This window comes from Xenopus laevis, chromosome 9_10L (genome assembly GCF_017654675.1).
Source record: "Xenopus laevis strain J_2021 chromosome 9_10L, Xenopus_laevis_v10.1, whole genome shotgun sequence".
Lineage (NCBI taxonomy): Eukaryota > Metazoa > Chordata > Amphibia > Anura > Pipidae > Xenopus > Xenopus laevis.
Window position 1 is genome coordinate 31,347,760 of NC_054387.1, and position 20,585 is coordinate 31,368,344.

The 20,585-nt window shown below is 40.3% G+C and overlaps 1 protein-coding gene and 1 long non-coding RNA gene across 5 annotated transcripts in view; one reads left to right on the forward strand and one right to left on the reverse strand.

Annotated features, from left to right (window-relative positions):
• LOC121398022 overlaps positions 1 to 20,585 on the forward strand; it is a 111,297-nt gene that overhangs the window by 12,395 nt on the left and 78,317 nt on the right. The window lies entirely within an intron of this gene.
• Positions 990 to 7,782, reverse strand: LOC121398021. 3 transcript variants are annotated; one of them, XR_005964074.1, is made up of 3 exons: positions 6,182 to 7,044; positions 2,215 to 2,866; positions 990 to 1,314 (listed from the first exon to the last, which is right to left on the reverse strand). XR_005964074.1 is itself a non-coding variant. In XM_041576390.1 (2 exons), exons 1-2 carry the CDS (start codon positions 6,897 to 6,899, stop codon positions 2,286 to 2,288), a joined length of 1,299 nt encoding a protein of 432 aa, XP_041432324.1. In that variant the 5' UTR covers positions 6,900 to 7,043; the 3' UTR covers positions 990 to 2,285. The 3 variants fall into 3 exon arrangements, 2 of the variants coding, with proteins under 2 accessions (XP_041432324.1, XP_041432323.1); XM_041576390.1 differs by having other exon boundaries at positions 990 to 2,866; positions 6,182 to 7,043; XM_041576389.1 differs by lacking the exons at positions 990 to 1,314; positions 2,215 to 2,866 and adding an exon at positions 7,083 to 7,782 and having other exon boundaries at positions 2,917 to 6,456.

Genomic DNA, 20,585 nt, shown 5'->3' on the forward strand with positions numbered 1-20,585 from the left:
TAGAAAATGTTCCATTTACCACCAGGTCCACCACTCTTTGTAGTCTATCTTTTAGCCAGTTCTCTATCCAGGTACAAATACTACAGTATGTTCCAGGCCAACATTCCTTAATTTAACCAGTAACCTGTTGTGGGCACTGTATCAAATGCTTTAGCAAAGTCTAAGTAAATCACATCCACTGCCATCCCAGAATCGAGGTCTCTACTTACATTCTCATAAAAAGAAATTTGTTGGTTTAGGAATAAAATTATTTGCAGTTTGAACCGTGTAATTTAGAAATAAAATCTACACCATAAAAATCATGACAGAATCCTTTTAATTTTCTAGATAATTTGATATAGAAAGATGGAGATTATAGGATACTTATCTTAAAAGATGTCAGTGTATTTTGAGCCATTTGAGAATTAATCTAGCTTAGAAAATCAAATTATGAAATTCATCAGCTAAGTGCCAAGTGCCCCAGTTTATTAAAATAACTCTAGCATCAAAGTGTAAATCACTCTATAATGTGTAAGGTCAAACACAGATCATTTGCATTAGTTTGCATCATCAGCAAAAAAATCAGGGCTTATTTCTGAACATTACACAAGCAGAAGTGAAAATCCTTCAAATATATACAAACTTGAGCGTGCATTAATGCTGTTCACAAGGGTGTTTGTGTCCTTATACACCCAGCAAGCGATAATGCACCCAGCCTGCTCTGATGAATTGCATGAAACTAATCTAAAATCTGTATAAACCAATACTTAATGCACTCAGAGTGATTTATTACTGCCCTTGCAGTGCAAGTCAATTAGTTACACCTAGTTAGCATAAATTAATTTATTGATACAAACGTATAACCCAAATTCATAATCCAATTTTTAAAAAAACAGCCCTTTTTCCTTATTTAATATCCCAAATGTCAGAGGCTGTAGACCATTAGGCCAAGGATACCCCTATCCCCTGGGGCATCTCACATCCCCCTCAAGAATGACACAGAGACTTAATTGGTGCAAAATATGTGTGGAAGTCACTTTCTTTATTTATTACTTTTTGCTAAAAGGACTAGGTACCCCCTGACCCCCAGCTGCGGCTCCTATCACCAACCTGGGCATTGTGCCCACACCGTAATAGACCACCATAGGGAGCAGGGATCATGGGGCCAAGCGCCCTCTGTGACCAATCAGTCGCCCATCCTCCTGCTCCCAACCGTGTGCATAACTGGCGCTAACCCCAGCCCCTTGCATGACTCAGACAAGACCGTGCAGTCAAAGTCTGCTCCACACTAGTGACTCTCCAAAGGGTAGGCCTGCACTGTAACCGTCTTTTCTCCTGGAGCCGCACTGCCGCTGACCCCCACACATTTGTAGCCGCAGCTGATTTCAGGGAGTACCTTTGACTTCACATATAATAATGCTCCAGAGGAAGGCGAAAAAACCCTTCGGTGTGTGTTTCCAATTGGCACCGTAGGGGAAAATTCCTTCCTGACCCCGTCTAGGCGATCGGTCCGAAGACCCTGGAGCACCTTCTTAGCCTCCATCCACCTACAGGGTGGGAGGGTGGGAAACAAAAAACAAAAGTTAGTCTGCTGCTCCTGGCTTGGTTTCGTCCTTAAACGTCTGTCCCTTCTCTGCACCAGCCCCCTTTACCTCCCCCAACCCGCCCCCTTTTTTCCCGCCACTAGGTATCTCTCCCTTTGTTCCCTTTGTCTGTGTCCAGGGGGAGGGAAAGGGGGGCTGGGGTGGCAAACAGCCCCAGCTGCATGACACCTACCTGAAGCCCTGGGGGAAGGGGTCCCTTGCCTAAGTCCCACTCTCCCCTATACAGGTCTCGTTCCCTCTAGGCCAAGGATACCCCTATCCCCTGGGGCATCTCACATCCCCCTCAAGAATGACACAGAGACTTAATTGGTGCAAAATATGTGTGGAAGTCACTTTCTTTATTTATTACTTTTTGCTAAAAGGACTAGGTACCCCCTGACCCCCAGCTGCGGCTCCTATCACCAACCTGGGCATTGTGCCCACACCGTAATAGACCACCATAGGGAGCAGGGATCATGGGGCCAAGCGCCCTCTGTGACCAATCAGTCGCCCATCCTCCTGCTCCCAACCGTGTGCATAACTGGCGCTAACCCCAGCCCCTTGCATGACTCAGACAAGACCGTGCAGTCAAAGTCTGCTCCACACTAGTGACTCTCCAAAGGGTAGGCCTGCACTGTAACCGTCTTTTCTCCTGGAGCCGCACTGCCGCCACCCAATGGAAAAGGGGGGAGGGGTACCACCTTGTCCTTTTCCATGGCCCACCTATACCTCCTGTGACTTCCACCACTCCTGAATAAATGACCCGATGTTCCCTAAAAACAGATCCAAACCTTCACTTGACAGATGAACTCCATCTTCCCTAAAGAACTGGTGTTGCTTACTTCTTATGTTGTCGTGCCTTATGATACCTTTTCCAAAGGAACACATGAATTTATGCATGGCCCGGTTCACTTTCTTTCTAGCTTTCTCCACGCCTTTGGGTGAAATTGCCCCCCTCCAATTGCTCCTCTGTATAATGTCTGACCAAGCTAACCCCCCGACCTTCCTGTTTTCCAGCATCTCCGACAAGTCGGCCCTCATGTTCTCTATGAGTGCTGGAGTCTTTTTTGACGTGAGATCGTTTCCCCCTGTATGAATTATAACTAAATGCACGAAATTAACTCGATGGAGCGCGTTATAGAACCTACCTTTTAGCTGCTCCCATCTCATACCTCTCCAACCCTGCCATGCCAACTTCATGTGTTCCTTTGGTAACCCCAGCTGTTGCCCTGCTGCATGCTTTTCGGCCCAAAAAATAAATGAGTGCCCTATGACCAATATGTTGACAGCAGATCCACACCTTGCTGCGAAGTAAATACATATGCAAGGTTAGCTTCCATTTTTCATTCTTTCCACGGGCCGTATATACTTCCTATATGCCTCTGATTTCCATCTCCCCATCTTTTTTATCTTCTCTATACACTCCCCCCTCATTGCTGCCTCCGTTGCTGCACCTATTCTGAAAGAATGTGAACTAAATTTCTTTGGGTCCCAACCATTGACTATTACTGCCTTCTTCAGCACCTGGCTAAACTGGAAAGCAGAAAGGGGGGATGAATCTTTGTGCAGTAGTAGCAGCTGCCCACCCCCGGGCCGGACTGTCCTATAATTCGCCAGTGCCTTGACCGCACATGTTATTTTACCTGTGGCCTCTATACCTATCCACCTCCCTTTCCCTTCCTGATCGGTTTTAGATCTACTAACATAGACCAAAGCTTTCCCTTCTTGTATAACTACGTGCCTGTCCATTAAACCTTTCCCTGCTGCCTTTTTTGATGGGGGAACCAATTCACTTAACCGCAATGCCCCCCCAAATGCTAATGTGAATGCTGCCCTGAACAGCATATATTCAAATTGATCAAAACAGACCTTTTTTAATGCCCTTATGACCAAAGCCAGCCTGCTCTCCACTATTGGTTCTCTCTCATCTACTCTAGGGCCCTCCGCTCTTGCCCATCCTTTTATAACTTTCCTAATTACTGGGCTGCGTACTATCTCAGGTCTACCTTCTGCTACTGAAAAATGGGAAATCGCCGCTAGCGTGGCGCTGGCGCCTGCTTTTGATTTTCCCTCCCTATACATTAACGCCAAAAATGACAACAAATCCTTAGTGCTGCCCTCCCTCTTACCGCTTTCGCAGAATAGTTGCCATCTTTTCCATGCCTTTTTGTATGCGGCAAGAGTTCTCTCGGATACAGATTTCCCGTACAGCTCTTCTAAGAGAGGTTCACCAACTGCCATAAATTATCAGGGCAATTATGAGGTGTTTTTGCTGCGTTGGGTGCCAATTTAAAGAAAAGATCCCATTTTTCCCTTGACAATGCGTCAGCCAATGTGTTTTCTACACCTGGGATGTGCTGCGCTCTGAATGAGATGTTAAACCTCATGCAAATTAAAACTAACTGTCTCAATAGATTGATTACTGGGGCTGAATCCGATGATAAGTTATTAACTGCACACACCACCCCCATATTGTCTGATATGAACCGAATTGCTTTATCCCTAAAATCTCCTGCCCATAGCTCTAGTGCTACTACTATGGGGAATAACTCTAGCAAAGTCAAATTCTTAGTTAAACCCAACTCACGCCATGCTTGCGGCCACCTTCCAGCGCACCACTTTCCTGCAAAGTAAGCTCCATAACCAATGCTACCTGACGCATCTGTTAACAATTCCAATTCTCTGTTATTCTTTGTCTCAGATAACCATAACCTTATTCCGTTAAATTCTGTCAAAAAACTATCCCAAACACCCAAATCTGCTCTTAACTCCTTAGTTATCCTTATTTTGTGGAATGGTTTTTTAACCCCTGTCGTAGCCTTTTCCAACCTTCTCTTAAATATCCGACCCATTGGAATTACTCTACATGCAAAGTTCAGAAGCCCCAAAGCCTGTTGCATTTCTCTCAACGTTACTTTTTTAGTCCCCATTAAATTATGTATTGCCTGCTTGCTTTTTTCTACTTTATCCCTTGGCAACCTGCACCTCCTGGCTTTTGTATCTATCTCAATTCCCAAAAATGTCAACTTTGTAGTTGGCTGCACTGTCTTTTCGTCCGCTACTGGGACACCTAACTCTTTTAGCATCTGTAAAAATCTTAACAAGGTTTCCTGGCATTTCCCTGTTTGTTTAGGCCCTATGATTAAAAAATCATCTAGGTAGTGGGCTATGGCCGCATTCCCCGACCTTTGGCATATAAGCCAATGCAAAAATGTGCTAAACATCTCAAAATATGAACATGAAATTGCACATCCCATAGGTAAGCATAAATCCACAAAAAATGCTCCCTGAAAATAACACCCGGTCAACTTAAAACTCTCTGGGTGTAAAGGTAAAAGCCTAAATGCAGACTCTATGTCCACCTTTGCTAACAATGCCCTGTCCCCCTGTCCCTTTACTATTTCTAAAGCTTCGTCGAAAGACTGGTACTGCACCTTGCACTGTTCTTTATCTAGTGCATCATTCACTGATGCCCCTACTGGATATGAAAGGTGCTGTATCATCCTGAATTTACCTTGCTCTTTTTTGGGCACTACGCCTAGTGGAGATACCACCAGGCCCTCTATGGGGATGACTTCAAATGGCCCTGCCATCCTACCTGCTTTTACTTCTTTTTCAATTTTTTGTTTTAAAACATCCTCATGCTGGCCAGCTGATTTTAAATTTTTATAGATTTTACTAGGGGGGGGTGTTTGCGCTACAGGAATCTTAAAACCGTCCAAAAAACCCTTTGCTAAGAATACTGCTGCCTCTTTATCTGGGTAACCAAGTAATGACTCACTTAGTTTGCCCATCTGCACTGGCGTTGCCGCTCTTTTGCTGAGCGCCTCGAAAGGGCTGCCTGTTTGCTTGGGTCTCCCTTTTCCTGTTACATTCACTTACAACATGAGAAGATCCACATGCAGAGCATGCATGCCTAAATTTGCATGCATACCCTCTATTACATCTCCTCTCGTTGTATGCGAAACACACGTTCCTTGGTTTGACCGTATAGCTCCCTTTGTTCACATTATAGCTTGTATTACTCTCTTTAGACACCAATCTTGTCCATAAATCTATGTCCTTCTGCCCGAAAGATAACATTTTACTATTTACAATCTTTTTCCTGAAAGCCTGGTCATAATCATACCATGAAGTACCCTTGTAAAACAGATATGTGTCAATTATTGTATCAATGTATTTTATGATATTCAAACTCTGCTCCGGCTTTTTAACTAGGTATACGCTTGAGAAAACCAAAAACCCTTTCAACCAATCAAATATCGATTTTCCCCTTCTCCCTTTTTCCTCCTGTTTCACCCCTTCTTCCTTTTCTTGAACTGCTTCCCTAGTTAAACTGTAAATATCCACAAATTTACCCTCTTCTATAGACTTTCTCGCTTTCTTAGGTAAATGTGCTGCAGTCTCTGTAAGTGCGCATGCATATGTATCCCCAGCCCCAGCTAGGACCATTACCGGAGTGGTTTCTTTTGAATTTTTTTCTATACCCCCACCTTTCTCTTTGCCTTTCAGATACTTCTTAAGTATGGCTAACATTTTACCCCCTTCTGACTCACTATCTGAATCCTCTGAATCAGAATCCAAATCAATTGGTATGTCATGTTGCACATTCAACTCACCCATAGGTGCCTCCCTTGCAGCGGTTGCCACGACTGGTCTCTGTGTGCTTGTATCCTCTTTCTGCATCCTTGTATTTGTTGGATAGGCTTCTTTTTCCTTCCTTGTTGATGGGCCTGCCTCCTCCTCTTGTCTTTGCGTTCTTTCTCTCCTCCACTGCAACCAGCTCTCCTCTTCCTCCCTGTTTTTAAACTGGAGACTCGGCACCCGATAACTCTCCCAATATGGAAACTCTTGTCCCATTGCCCATCCAGGCATCCTCTGGTTATACCATTGCCTATGTGCAGGAAAAAACTCATAATTATTGTCATAACCTACATACTCAGTATTACAACCATCCGCCCCCCACATGTCATTAAAACCGTTTCCGTTCCACTGTTGGCAGCCCCTGTGACCCCATCCCCTCTGGGGGTTCCGTTGCTCAAAGACAGGTCTGTTGTTTCCCCTAAATCTGAAACTCCCCCCTCCCCTGGTCGCTGGGGCTTGGAAATGTTCAGCACCCCATGTTTGGCCGTGTTCTGACCCTCTGCGTCCCTCCTCCTCAGGGTTGGGGGCGGCTTCCCTCCCCCCATCCTCTTCCCCTGGGAGCTCCTCTGTGATTGCTCCGCCACCCTGGAGGGAACAGGGGTCGTTGGTGCTGGTTCTGCCCCTTAAACCTGGGCCTAAGGGTGTCTGTGGGGCCCTATTGGCTGGGCCCCTCGTTGCCCCCCCCGTCCCCATGGTGGTGGATGGTGCCTTATTGCTGGCGGGGTGTGGGGCATTGGTGGCCGTGGGAGACTCGTTGGTGGCATGGGGGGGGCATTGGTGGCCGTGGGAAAAACATTGGTGGCCGTGGGAAAAACATTGGTGGCGGTGGGGACCCCCCCCGAGCCCCCCACCCGCCTCCCCCTTGAACCTCCAAACCTCTTCCTTGTATACTCCTTGCCGTGCTGCTCCCCGATCCTCTGTGCGCCTCCAAACTTCTTCCTTTTCTTCACCGCCGGTCCAGCGCTGTTCGTCGATCCGGAAGTGACGTCATCTTGATCCGGTTCCCGTTCTCGCGATGCTTCCTCCTCTTCGCTGACGACGCCGTCTCTTCTGCCGCATCCACCGCTCGCCGACCGGCTCCTGACCTGCAGGGAACAACTTACCCTCTTCTTGGGCCTAGCGATGTCCTCTGCCGAGCCTTCAGTCTCTTCCCGGAACCTCCTGGGCATCAGGGCTTTCCTCTTCGTCGCTCCGATTTCCATCACTTGGGCCGCATTCGCCTCCATCTCAGCGCTGACCGGATCTCTTCAAGCTGCAGATTTCCTGGTGAGTTTCTTGCCGCACAGCTCTTAGCGATCTGCCTGAAACAAAAAACAAAAGTTAGTCTGCTGCTCCTGGCTTGGTTTCGTCCTTAAACGTCTGTCCCTTCTCTGCACCAGCCCCCTTTACCTCCCCCAACCCGCCCCCTTTTTTCCCGCCACTAGGTATCTCTCCCTTTGTTCCCTTTGTCTGTGTCCAGGGGGAGGGAAAGGGGGGCTGGGGTGGCAAACAGCCCCAGCTGCATGACACCTACCTGAAGCCCTGGGGGAAGGGGTCCCTTGCCTAAGTCCCACTCTCCCCTATACAGGTCTCGTTCCCTCTAAGCTCTAATGGAGTTGCCAGTGGGAACCTCGGCTGGGCTAGGAAGGCAGGGACCTTACGTTAGGAACTTAGGTAGTCAGGTTCTTTTCGTGTTGGCAAGAAGCAATGCTTCCCCTTGTTTTTAGTCAAAGCAAATCTTTCTATACAATGGCATAAATATAACAGATTCCAGACCAGCAAAGTTCTATTTCATATTAGGGCAGGTGCACAATCATCCAGTTGCTATTATAGTGTCTCTCTCCTGGTTTCATTCGCATCTATAGGCACTTCCCAAGGCTGAGTTACACATTCACTCTCATTATGGATGTAAGCAAATACTTTATACATTGTGTGGTATAATGATTTGTTTTGTAGTGTATGGCATTCAACTGCTCAAACAGGCACAAAGGAACCTTTTGGGCAGTCTGGACATGCTGGTGATTCCTTAGCAGCTTGCTTACATAGACACAACTGATTTGTGCCTGGTAATTTAGATGCTAATGCCATTAACACCAGAAATGGCAAAATCCTGCAACATGACAAAAGTACTGCAACATGTACCAAATGAACCGTAATTTGTGCCCATATTCGCTCATCGCACACAAGTTGCAGCAGATGTTGGTTAGGGGGACTATTCTGCATTGTGGTAAAAAATATGGCAATTTTCACCCAAATGTAGCAGTTGGATATTAACCCTTATTTAAATAGCGTTTTTGCGAATGTTTATCACTGCTAACTATGCAAAATAATTCACCGGTGAATATTACATTATGCATTATCCTTAAGCAAATGTTTAGTGTAAAAACCTGCTCTGGAGCTTTATTTAAATTTGGCAAAATTTAATTACACGTTCCCAAAAGCCATTTAGTCGCAAACTTTGAGATGAAGACTTTGAGGTCTTTAATCAGTCAAAAAGGACACAAACATGGTCGCTAACGTTCACTATCATATTTGCACAGTGTTTTTTGTGCTACTGAAACACATTACACCCCCCAGACTCTAATTTATCAAACTTAATGCAAAATGGTTTTTTGGATATTTGCCCGAAATGGTCGGATTTTTGGGCTAATTCTTGCGCAGACCACAGAAATGTCAAAATAAGGTAGGGACCTCTGCTATTGACTTACCGTATATACTCGAGTATAAGCCGTCCCGAGTATAAGCCGAGGTACCTAATTTTACCTCCAAAACCTAGGGTGAGAAATGCAGCCACTTCTGGTAAGTTTCAATCAAAAAATTGAGGGTTTCTGCTCCCATTGGAGGTGCCGGCGTCTCGTTTTTGGATGCCGGCGAATATTCTTGGAGGCTATTCTTGGACGCCGGCGACTATTCTTAGGCGCCGGCGACTATTCTTAGACCCCGGCGACTATTCTAAGACGCCGGCGACCGTTTTTGTGCTTGACCCGAGTATAAGCCGAGCTAGAGTTCTTCAGCATGTTGTGGGGGCTGAAAAACTCGGCTTATACTCTAGTATATACGGTATACACAACATCGTCGTGTAGCTGGCGGATTTTCGGATTCTGTTTTTTGCTGTATCGGGCTTTAATAAAATAATACATCTTGAAAATTTTGTGTGAAAATTCTAGTTTTGCCCCAAAAAGCCCAACCAGAGCTTTGTAAATAACCCCCTGAATGTTGATAAATATGTTTTCCCAAGGGGCTGGGCAACTCCCCTAGAATTGTCAACGTTTAGGAGTACAGATAAGACCTCAAACATTTGCATGGTTTTTGCTGGTAAATCAGAAAGGGCCCAGTGTGTAGTAAGAACCCAGAGGAAAGGAGTTAATTTTATGATTTGTTTTGTATGCTGAGATGGGCACCTGTGTTTTAATATATTAGTGTCTGTTGTAGATTCCACAAGTTTACAATACATGTATAAAATGGAAAAATAGTCATTTATGAGATTATTATAGGCTTTCTGAGATTATTTTCCCTTTAACATTACAACTAAGGTAATTGATGCAGTGGTTCCATCAATATGGATTTCCTACTTGCATCTGCTGCAAATAAAAACCTTCATTTGAATTAACAATTCATCCAAAATAGTTTTTCATAAGCCAGTTGGTAATAAATTAAATTTAAATTTGGATTTTTTGTGGACAAATCTGAAACATGACTGAGCACAGAAGAACACAACTAATTTGCATACATTTGCAGCAGAATATCTGAGCAATTCTTATTTTTTCAAGAATCAACTTGCAAATCTCGTGGGTTTTAAGGTTTACAGATATATTTCCAGCTGCAATCATATATCTGTCTCATTAAATATGATTCACATCTCCATTCATCACATCTACTTCCATAAGACCTATTAAATAACTCAGGGATGGTAATTATGTAACCACAAGAAGACGCAGAGGTGAGGTGAGATGGTAGTGCAGGTTTTTTAATGCATGAAAATAAAGCATAAGTTCTTGGTCAGTGATGCCCAACATATGTTGTGCAGAGCAACTGATTCCCATGCTTGGTGCACAAAAGGAAATTTGGAAAGGTACAGTATGAGAACTGGGGTTTTCTGGATAAGGAGTCTTTCCGTAATTTGAAAGGGGTTGTTTCTTCTTGAGTTAACTTTTAGTATGATGTAGAGACATATTCTATGAGAGATATTCTGAGACAATTTTCAATTGTTTTTAATTTTTTTAATTTGTGTTTTTTGAGTTATTTAGCTTATTACTCTAAAGCTCTCCAGTTTGCAATTACAGCAATCTGGTTGCTATGGCTCAAATTACCCTAGCAACCATGCATTAATTTGAATAAGAGACTGAAATATGAATAGGAGAGGGCCTAAATAGAAAGATGAGTAATAAAAATAAATGTGTAGCCTTACAGAGCATTTGTTTTTACATGGGGTCAGTGACCTCCATTTGAAAGCTGGCAAGAGTCAAAAGAAGATGGCAAATAATTAAAAAATATTTTTTAAAAAATAATAATGAATATCAATTGAAAAGTTGCTTAGAACTGGCCATTCTATAACATACTAAGGGGGTTATTTACTAAGCTCCGAATACCCGAAATTCCCCGAAATCTTCGTGATTTTTTGTGTTATAATAGGTTTTTCGGAATTTATTAAACCCAGAATATAAAAACACAGCATTTCAAACCTGTCGAGGTTGCATACAAGTAAATGGGAACAGTCCCATTGATTTTTGATAATTTTCAGGAAAATGTAATAATAAATAAGCGTTAAAAACCTAAGCGGGTTAGATCGGCGTTTGTAGCAGCCGATATTGAGATAAATTCGGACCTTGATAAATAACCCCCTAAAAGTTAACTTAATGATGAACCACCCCTTTAAGTGTACTACAGAATATACATAAAGTACAACTAAATGTTTACTTGGGTGGGTCATAGGCATATTTCTACATACCCTATGTTTTTTATAGAGTTTCAGGGATGCAAAGAGAGCCCTATGCTTTAGAGCCATATCAGGTGTAAGGTGCAGGGCTTCCTTGTGCCTAGTACCACATCCATGTTAATAGTTTTGGAGGGTACATTGTTCTGGAGTTAAATATCAGATCTATTATGCATTGTTTGGATCACCATACCTGCTAAAAAATGTTTAACCATTAATTAAACCCAATAGCATTACTTTGCCTCCAATAAGGATTTAATATATCTAACTTGGGATGAAGTACAAGATACTGTTTTATTATTACTGAGAAAAAGGATATCATTTTTAAAAATGTGAATGTTTGATTAAAATGGAGTCTTTGGGAGATGGCAATCCTGTAATTCGGAGCTTTCTGGATAATGAGTTCCAGATAACATATCTCATACCTTTATTGGCCTATTACCAACATGAATGAAAATGACAGTGTTCCCATGCACCATCCTTAATAAAAAAAAATGCTGTAAGGTTGGCTTTTAAGCAGCAATATTCATTAAGATACTATTCATTAAGAAACTTAAGCAGCATCTGGAATAGTAACGGGCCAATTATTGGAAGAAAGGAGAAGCATTTGTCCAAAATACCAAGATTAAACTGCTGTAAGCAGAAGCAGTTATTCTTCATTGTCAAAGCAGCAAAAAGATCAAGCCAAATGAGAAAAGAATAAAGGCCTTGGGATTTATTAGTAGGATGTTGTGAGACGGAGAGTGCAGTTTCCAGTATGTAATTAGTGTGTAAGTCTGATTGGGGAGGATGAGAACAGACACTGGGGTTTAAAAGGATAGGAAGCAATGAGATAACACTGACTGGTAACTAGATGGAAGGGAAAGGTCAATTGCTGTGTGAGAAAAGGTCTTATGAAAACTTGCTTAACTAAAGAATAGGATCTGCAAAGGGAGAAAATGGTTTAAGTATAAGAATCCAAGAAATGTGAGAGAGGGAGAAAGAGATTGTGAACTTGTATATTGCAATTAGACAACATTAGAAGGCCAGAACATTGTAATTGCCAGTGATCAGTCAAATATAGAAAACAGGCAATGACACAGGACAGGTTTTACACAGGTGTTGTAAAAATACATGGCAAAGTTGTGAAAACAGTTTTGTTAATATCTCCCTAACACGCACTTATGATTATTAAATTTCTTTGCTTTTGTTCCTGCCTCTTGTTATAAATGGGAGTACTTGTAGGTATATTCCCATACCCCATTCCATATACAGTTCCAGCTCCTTTCATTACAATTTCTGCTTGGAGAAAAAATCATTTAAATTAATGTCAGTGAAACAGTGGGGGCTATATAAGAAATGCACGGCTCTAATTCACCTATCAAGGTGGACGAGCTGGAGATAGCCGCAGGTTTTAGAACTAAATAAATTTTAACTGGATAGGTGCTCTGGATGGAAAACACATACAGCTTGAGATGCCACCTAATTCTGAATTAAATTATTTGAAGAAAATAAATATATCTTGCCAATGCTCTTGGCTTTTTATGATAGGGAGTTGTTTTCTTCTGGATACATGTTGGTTAATATGGCACCAAAGTTGATTCCAATGTTCTCAAATATTTGGAAAAAGCTTAAAATGTGCCAGCTTGCTTAAAATAGTCTACAGATACATGTACTTGTATTAGTTATTGGTTGTTTTTGTATTTTTTTGTATGTTTCATATGTACACCTATTTACTGTACAATGCTGTGGAATATGTTGACGTTTTATAAACACTTATTATTATTATTATTAATAATAAAAATATAATAACATGGCCTTAGGTGATTGTTGCATTGCCCCTCAAACATTAAATTGTAATACGAGAGAGTTTAATTATCAGCTAACTAGGTCACACAGAATTGTGCGGTGTGTGTCTTTGGTTTGTTGGAAATATATGCATGACACCAACAAGGGTAGTGAATGTGGTCAAGGAATGTTGTGTTGCATGATGTTTTTGATATGGATAACTTGCAACCAGTACCTTGCAGTTGCCTATTTTTTGGATATTTGGGTATTTATTATTTCTCAGATTTAATTTTGTCGCAACAAGCAGCAGCAAAAGAAGAGCTACAGGAATATGTAAATTAAATGTAAATTAAAACATTATTAGGCAATATTAAATTAAAGCTTGTCTAGTAAGCACCTGCATTTTCAGCAGGGACTATGATTACACAATCTCAGTATAAGGTTTTTGTTTTCTTTGGGTATTTAATCACACAGTGCTGTAATGTGGCTGCTTCTCTTTGTCATTGCTGCAATGGGTAAAAACATTTTATGACACACTAGAACTAACAAAAAGCTCAGAAAAGTATAAAAAAAATCCCAAAACGACTGATCGCAGGGAAGTCACAGACCAAAGAGAAGTGCAGGGGGCCACCATGGGAAAGAATAGGGGTTCCTAGCAATGCAAACAAACAAAACATACTACATTAGGCCTTTGCAACAAGCTCAAGACACTCTATTTCAATAATATAACATTTGAGCGCTGAAGACCAAAACTGCACTACATATTCTAGTCATCCAAAATGAGGCAGTGGTGTGGCTCAACCGGATTCAAGTAAAGTACGGGTGCGTACCATTGGATTAAAACATATGCGGCTTTATTGTAAAATGCTTAAAAATAGCAAAGTAGCGGGCAGGGGAAACAGCTTGACGCGTTTTGTGACGTGTCACTTCATCAGAAGCATGGGCGCCCTCTGTTGGTTTCATGCTAAAATAACATGCTCAATTAAGAATACCAGAGACATATGATTAAAATTCACGGAAGCATGCGTCTATACTGCATAAACAGGTACATTGAAAATAAATATAAGTTATAAATGAATTTGGAGTACAATGAATTAAACTATGCAGTGTACATACCTAACACATATGCTCAAAAAATTAATGAATTAATTATGTCAAAATATTGAGTAAGGAAATAAATTGAAAAATTAATTGACTAATAAGCTAATCAATTAAAAAATAGAAAAATTATAAAGCAAGAAATCAGGAGATAAGGAAGCATTGAAAATGCATCAAAACAACAAAAATACATTTTCTACATATTCTAGACAGGACCTTAAGGCGTCTACACTCACCGACTGTTCTCAGTGGCCATCATGCACTTAGTGGTTTTGGTTGTGTAGATGCCATGGGTTGGCACTGCTACTTTGGGTCACTGGAACATGTGGGTACAGCTGCTGTGGTTACAGCTGGGCAGTGTTGATGATTTTCCATGTGTAAAAAGACTAACAAACTGGAATTCTTGGCAGCGCCCTTTGTAATCAGAAAGGGAACAGCCTTTGTCGTAAATGCAGAACAGGGTTTGATACTTTCTGCCAACCACAAAGACAGCTTCTAGACGGGGCAAATCACATGATATCCCAGGTGGGCCATTATAGGGACCAATGTTAAAATGTAATTGTGCCAATCACAGCTAATATGGCTGGGCTAATGGGGTTCCATTTGGTGAGCATGTTCAGTTTAGGCAGAATGTAGTATCCAGACAGTACAAATTTCTCACAAGGGAATTTGGCGGCTATCTATGTTTATTGTGGTCCCGTTTATAAGTTTTCACAGTAGGGGGCAATTACCAGGGGAGAATAGGAATTCATGCTAGCAACACATCTGTTATAATACCATTTGATGCAACAGTTCAGAAGAGGGTGTTGGGATAAATAGAGGCACTGGCATAATATTTTAGATGTCCCCCCAGATTATTAAAGCTGTTTTTCAGGTTTCAGACAAAACCCAAATACAGGAGTTATGGGTTCCTCCAAATACTGAACCAAATTTGAACCTTTCTGTATCAGAAAAGCTGGTGCAGGGGGGGGTTAATACCCATTTTTTTCCAGTTGTACAGGCATGAAACCATGTCCAGAAAGGGACATTTCTATAATTTGGATCTTCTTACCTTACATAAAATATTAAATAAACCCAATAGGCTGGTGTTTGCTTCTAAGGAATAATTATATCTAAATTAGGATGAAGTACAAGGTACTATTTTATTATTACAGAGAAAAGGAAATCATTTTAAGAAATTTGGATTATTTAGATAAAATTGAATCTATGGGTTCCAGATTCGGTTTGGCCAGACTCCTTGATTTGGCTGATTCTGAATCATCTTAAAAATAGCTTGGAGTTCCAAACCGAATCTGGAATTCGATGCTTTCCTACTTATATATGAGAAACTTATTAGATAACTCAGATGTATTATTTCCATTTAAAACAGACTGCAGATTAAATGAATTCCAGAAACAGCAAAAATACAGACCATTAAGAGTGTTATTTATCAAAGGTCGCGTTTGTGAGGTTTTTTTCTACCTTGAATAAACTAACAACTTGAATGTTTGCTTATTTATGAAAAAAAAAACAAATGTAGCATCAAAAAAGTGAATGTTTTAAAGTAATAAAAATATAATGCAGTGTTGCCCTGCACTGGTAAAACTGGTGTGTTTGCTTCAGAAACACTACTATTGTTTATATACATAAGCTGCTGTTTAGCAATGGGGGCAGCCATTCAAAGGAGAAAAGGCTCAGGTTACACAGCAGATAAGCTCTGTAGAACATAATGGTGGTATCTGTTATCCACTATTTATCCTGTGCCATATAGACTTTTTTGGATTTCAACCATTGCTAAACAGAAGCTTGTTTATATGAACTATAGTAGTGTTTCTAAAGCAAACAGATCAGTTTTACCAGTGCATGGCAACAGTACATGATATTTTCATTAATTTAAAACACTTTCTTTGATGTTACTGTTCCATTAAATTAAATGCAATCAGGGAAAAACTTGAATACCTCTAATTTATTGCGTTTATAGGCTAAAAAAACCCTTGAATACTTTTGAGTTTAGGAAATTTTCTACCGCAAATCACCATAAAACATCCAAAAATCGTGAAGGCAAAAAAAATGGTTAAAGAGACCTCTGCCATTGACTTCTACATGACCTCGAAAGGTTTTAGCTGGAGTATTTTCGGATTCAGGCTTTTAGCAACTTCGGGGCATAATAATTCTCAAAGAAAAGTTTTTTCCCCCCCGAAAAAGCTACCCTCGAAAAACACAACTCAGCCTTGAATAAATAGCCCCTAATAGTGCAGATTAGCCCAGTATAGCAAATTACTGACATACAATTAAATACTGTAAGGAAAAAGTGGTGCTACCATAAAGATTTAATACAAAAAAAAGTTAAAATTGACAGGACAGATATAGGGATTCTCTGACAGGATTGTGTCAGCAGAAATAAGTGGGGCAGAAAGACATTAGGGAGGATTTAAGTTAATAATAATAAGACTGCAAGGTAAAATTCTAGGATTTGCTTTAAATATCATCTTGAAATTTGATGATTGATATGAACATTTCCCTTACTGCCAGATTCTACGGCTTTAAAATGGACTCGCATTTTAAATCCTTCTCTATATTTGTTCACGCTTGATTTACCTACATTTCCATGCGCCAGTTTGTTCAACTGCTGGTTGGACAACATTAAATGTACCGTAACGCAAAAATATAAATACAGGTATGGGATCTGTTACCTGGAAACCCATGATCCGTTATCCATCTTCTTTAGACTCCATTTTTCCATTTTTTTTAAATGATTTCCTTTTCTCTCTAATAATAAAACATAACTTTGTCCTGGATGCAAACTAAGATCTAATTAATCCTTATTGGCGGCAAAACCAGCCTATTGGGTTTATTTAATGTTAAATTGATTTTCTAGTAGGCTTAATGTATGAAGATTCAAATTACGGAAAGATCCATTATCCAGAAAACCCCAGGTCCCAAACATTCAGAATAATCGGTTTCTTACCTGTACAGTAAATTGTAAATGTATAATCTGCAGCAGAACATAGAATGTATGGCATGTATCAATCAGGTCCAGAGCCAGCATGCCCAAGCCACGCAGCTACCCACCCCCTCTCTCCTGCTGCCAGTTACTCACAAACCCTCTGACTCCACCACTGTTGATCACTTGCCCCCTTGCATTGGTGAGAGCCTTCATGTTGCATCCCCCATGTCATTGCACCCTAGACAGACACCTACATCCAATGCCCAGCACTTCTGCAGCCCCCAACTTGCACGCTATTGTAGAAATTACATTAGGGAAGCCAAGAAGACTATGAACGGTATAGAAGTGCTCTGTCCTGTTGGGGCATGGGGAGGTGTAGGGGACACATATTTATTTTATTCACATCCTAGTTAATTTTTTCCCCACTTGAGCTCAGGCCCGTTTAATATTAATTATGCCAATGGGGCATTTGCCGGGGGGCCACTGATTCATTAATTTCCTTTTTCCCTCCCTATTTCCCTTGCCCCCCGTCGTTGCTGATCCCCTTGCTTTCCTCACTCCTGTTCTTTTTTTCTCAAATCGCCATGCATTCCACTGTGGAACTCAAGGCCATTTTGGATTTTTCTGCAGTGTATTAAGCAGGCAGACAGAGAGAGAGAGAGCAGGCCAAGCAGCTGTGGGAGCAAGGAAAGAAGAAAACTTTGCTACTGACACTGCTTGTGCAAGTGTAGTGTAATCTATCCGCTGATCTTACTGGCATGTGTGGTGTTAATGGAATGCTTATTGGACATTTTGCAGTAATCTTACAAGTTGTCTTGAATTGATTGCTTTTTGGCCATTTCTACTTTGATTATACTGGCACAGCTTTGGTTAATATGCTGATTATACATTTTCTGTAGTATTTATACTGGCACGTCTAGGGTTAATATGCCCGCTATCCATTTAACTTAGGGATTGTATTGGCATGTTGGGGGTTAATATGCTCATTTTCAGTTTGTATAGTAATTATAATGGCACATCTGGGTTGTGTTTTAGTACAATGGGTGTGGTATGCAGGAAGTTGTGTTCTGTTAGACATCCGCTCACTCCAGTCTTTATGTATTACATTTTTGGCTAACTAAATATATTAGAAACATTTTATTTTGCACAGCCTATCTATTTAGCCAGTTTTTATTTTTACACTGAACTGTTCCTTTATGTTGTGCAGTTCTTTCCTTTTCAATGAACTGTTTCCTCAGTTAGGCACTTAATAACAAGATGAACGTAACAAGATGAAACCGGCTTTTGTGCTTCTTGGGGCAGTCTGAATTTCAGGAGTCAGGCTCACTTACAGCAAAGAATTTTGTTCTTTTAGTCAAATCAATTCCTAAGTTTCCCACTACAATTGCTGATTCCTGTGTGTGTATATCCTGTAATAATGAAAAGAAAAGTCAAATGTACCATTTTATCCTCCCATCGTTATACGAGAGTGAACTTTGATACACTCAAAAAAATGGTAAGCTGAACACACCACAATACAACTCAGTGTATAATTGGAAAGGAGTCAAGTCTTTCAGTTAGAGATATTTTTTTGTTGTGTTCTTAGGTACAGCGAGTTAGTTTGCCACAATTTTGCAGTCTTCTAATTGCTTCCATGGGGAATTTAGTCATTTTGAATCAGTGGCATGGTCTGTTTGCTATAGGGTAATTGCTGACCAATGCCTTTATGTAGAACTGGAATATAATAATAGTAACATTTTCTAAGTAACTGAGGAAGAGACGCACAAATAAAAGGGGTTTCTAGCAAACGCATCAAATTACTTCTTCCTTAATTATATATATAATATATCATTTTCAGACTTGTAGTAGCTTGTATAAAACTTATTGCTGATTGGTTGCTGCTAGCAACTGCAATTTAACACCTTTGTTGGTAAATCAACCCCCGTTTTTTTTCTTTGAAGCCAAAACGCTCAAAACTCAAATTACTTCTTCCTTATTTTATATATATATATATATATATATATATATATATATATATATATATATATATATAATACACAAAAGCCATGAATATCTTGTAAATTATATCCTTATAAACGGTGAGTTCTAAAGTCATTTCTGTCATATGACTCACTGAAACTTGTGTATTATAATAAATAAAGTACCCCCAGTTGCAAAATATGAGGATATTCGAAGTTACCTCGTAGTTCCATGACCTGTATAAAAACACTCTGCCTTCGGCCTCGTGTTTTTATATGGTCATGAAACTCCTCGGTAACTTATAATATCCTTATATTTTACAAGAGGGGGTACTTTATTCACTATATATAATGCAGTGCAGATGTACCACAGGCAATATTCACATGCATATCACCATGTTTTTTTTTTTCAACATCATTTTTTTTATAAGCATTAGTGCCCCATTTATCAACATTCTCATTTTAGTGTTTTTATAGGTTTTTCAAACAATGAATAAACAAATTTTCTCTGAAACCACAAATGGCATGTAATTTATTAATGAATCCAAAATCCAAAAAATACGAATAAAAAAAAAACTGAACGATGCGTTAAAACATTGATCCAAAAACCTCCAAAAAAAAAAAAAAAAAAGTTTTTCGGACAATTACTAGCATAAAAAATTCAAAAACCTCAAAAGTCTGAATCCAACATGATCAGCGCAGCTCCCATTGACTTCTATAGGATCTCAACCACTTTTACTTGCCAAAGTTTTGTATTCGAGTTTTTCATTGTTTTTACACTTCAAATTTTACACTTCAATCCAAAAATTTGAGAGTTTTAGAAATGTAAAAAAAAAAATTTTTTGTGAAAACATTAGGTTAGTGGAAAAAAATAGAAATTCGAATGTTACTAGTAAATAGGCCCCTTAGTGTCTACTGCAACTGAGGTGATGCATCAAAATGGACAAGTTGCAATGGACAAGATCACGTCATTTTTGGCACACAGCGCTAAACAAGCATAAGTGCGTGATTCTTTTGGCAAAAGTCTGTTGAAAAAGGGGCATGAAGAAAGGATTGAGGACTGGGAGGAGATATTACTGAGAGCAGTGGGGAGAGAAAAGAAGAATCCGAGAATGGGTGGAAAAAAAACTAGTATTAGGAGATATTGCCCAAAACAGGGAAAACAAAAAGTAGAAAGATTGCAATTTGCATTGTCTGCAGGACCTAGGCATGTCAGTGCCAAAGTTATAATATGCACATAGTGATAATTCACTGCAGTGTCTGCCTAACGTGCATATCTGCATTTAAAAGGACCCCAGGTAAATAATAATTCAGCTACAATAATATGTTGCAGTCACTTAACTTACTGTATAAAGTTAATTGCTCAATTTGTGCCACATTTAATTTGCTTAGCATGATATACTCACAGTTTACTTCAGCATGGCCTTAAGGAACCCAAAGTGTTAAGTAGAAGGAATGCTTGTCACATATTTAATGCTCTGCGAGCAGGAAAGAAAAATAAGTAGTGTGACATGCTCTGTTCATGAAACATTATTCCCTATCACTCCCACTGTGTAATTTGATGGAGGCAACAGTACCTACTCTTCTTACTATATATTGCACTGGGATTATGCAACCATTACACATGCTCCCTAAGAACAGTCTGCAAAAATAAGACAATTTGGGGATTAGTCTTTGCAAGTAAAGCAATCGATTAATCATTTTCTGTTTTTGCCTTC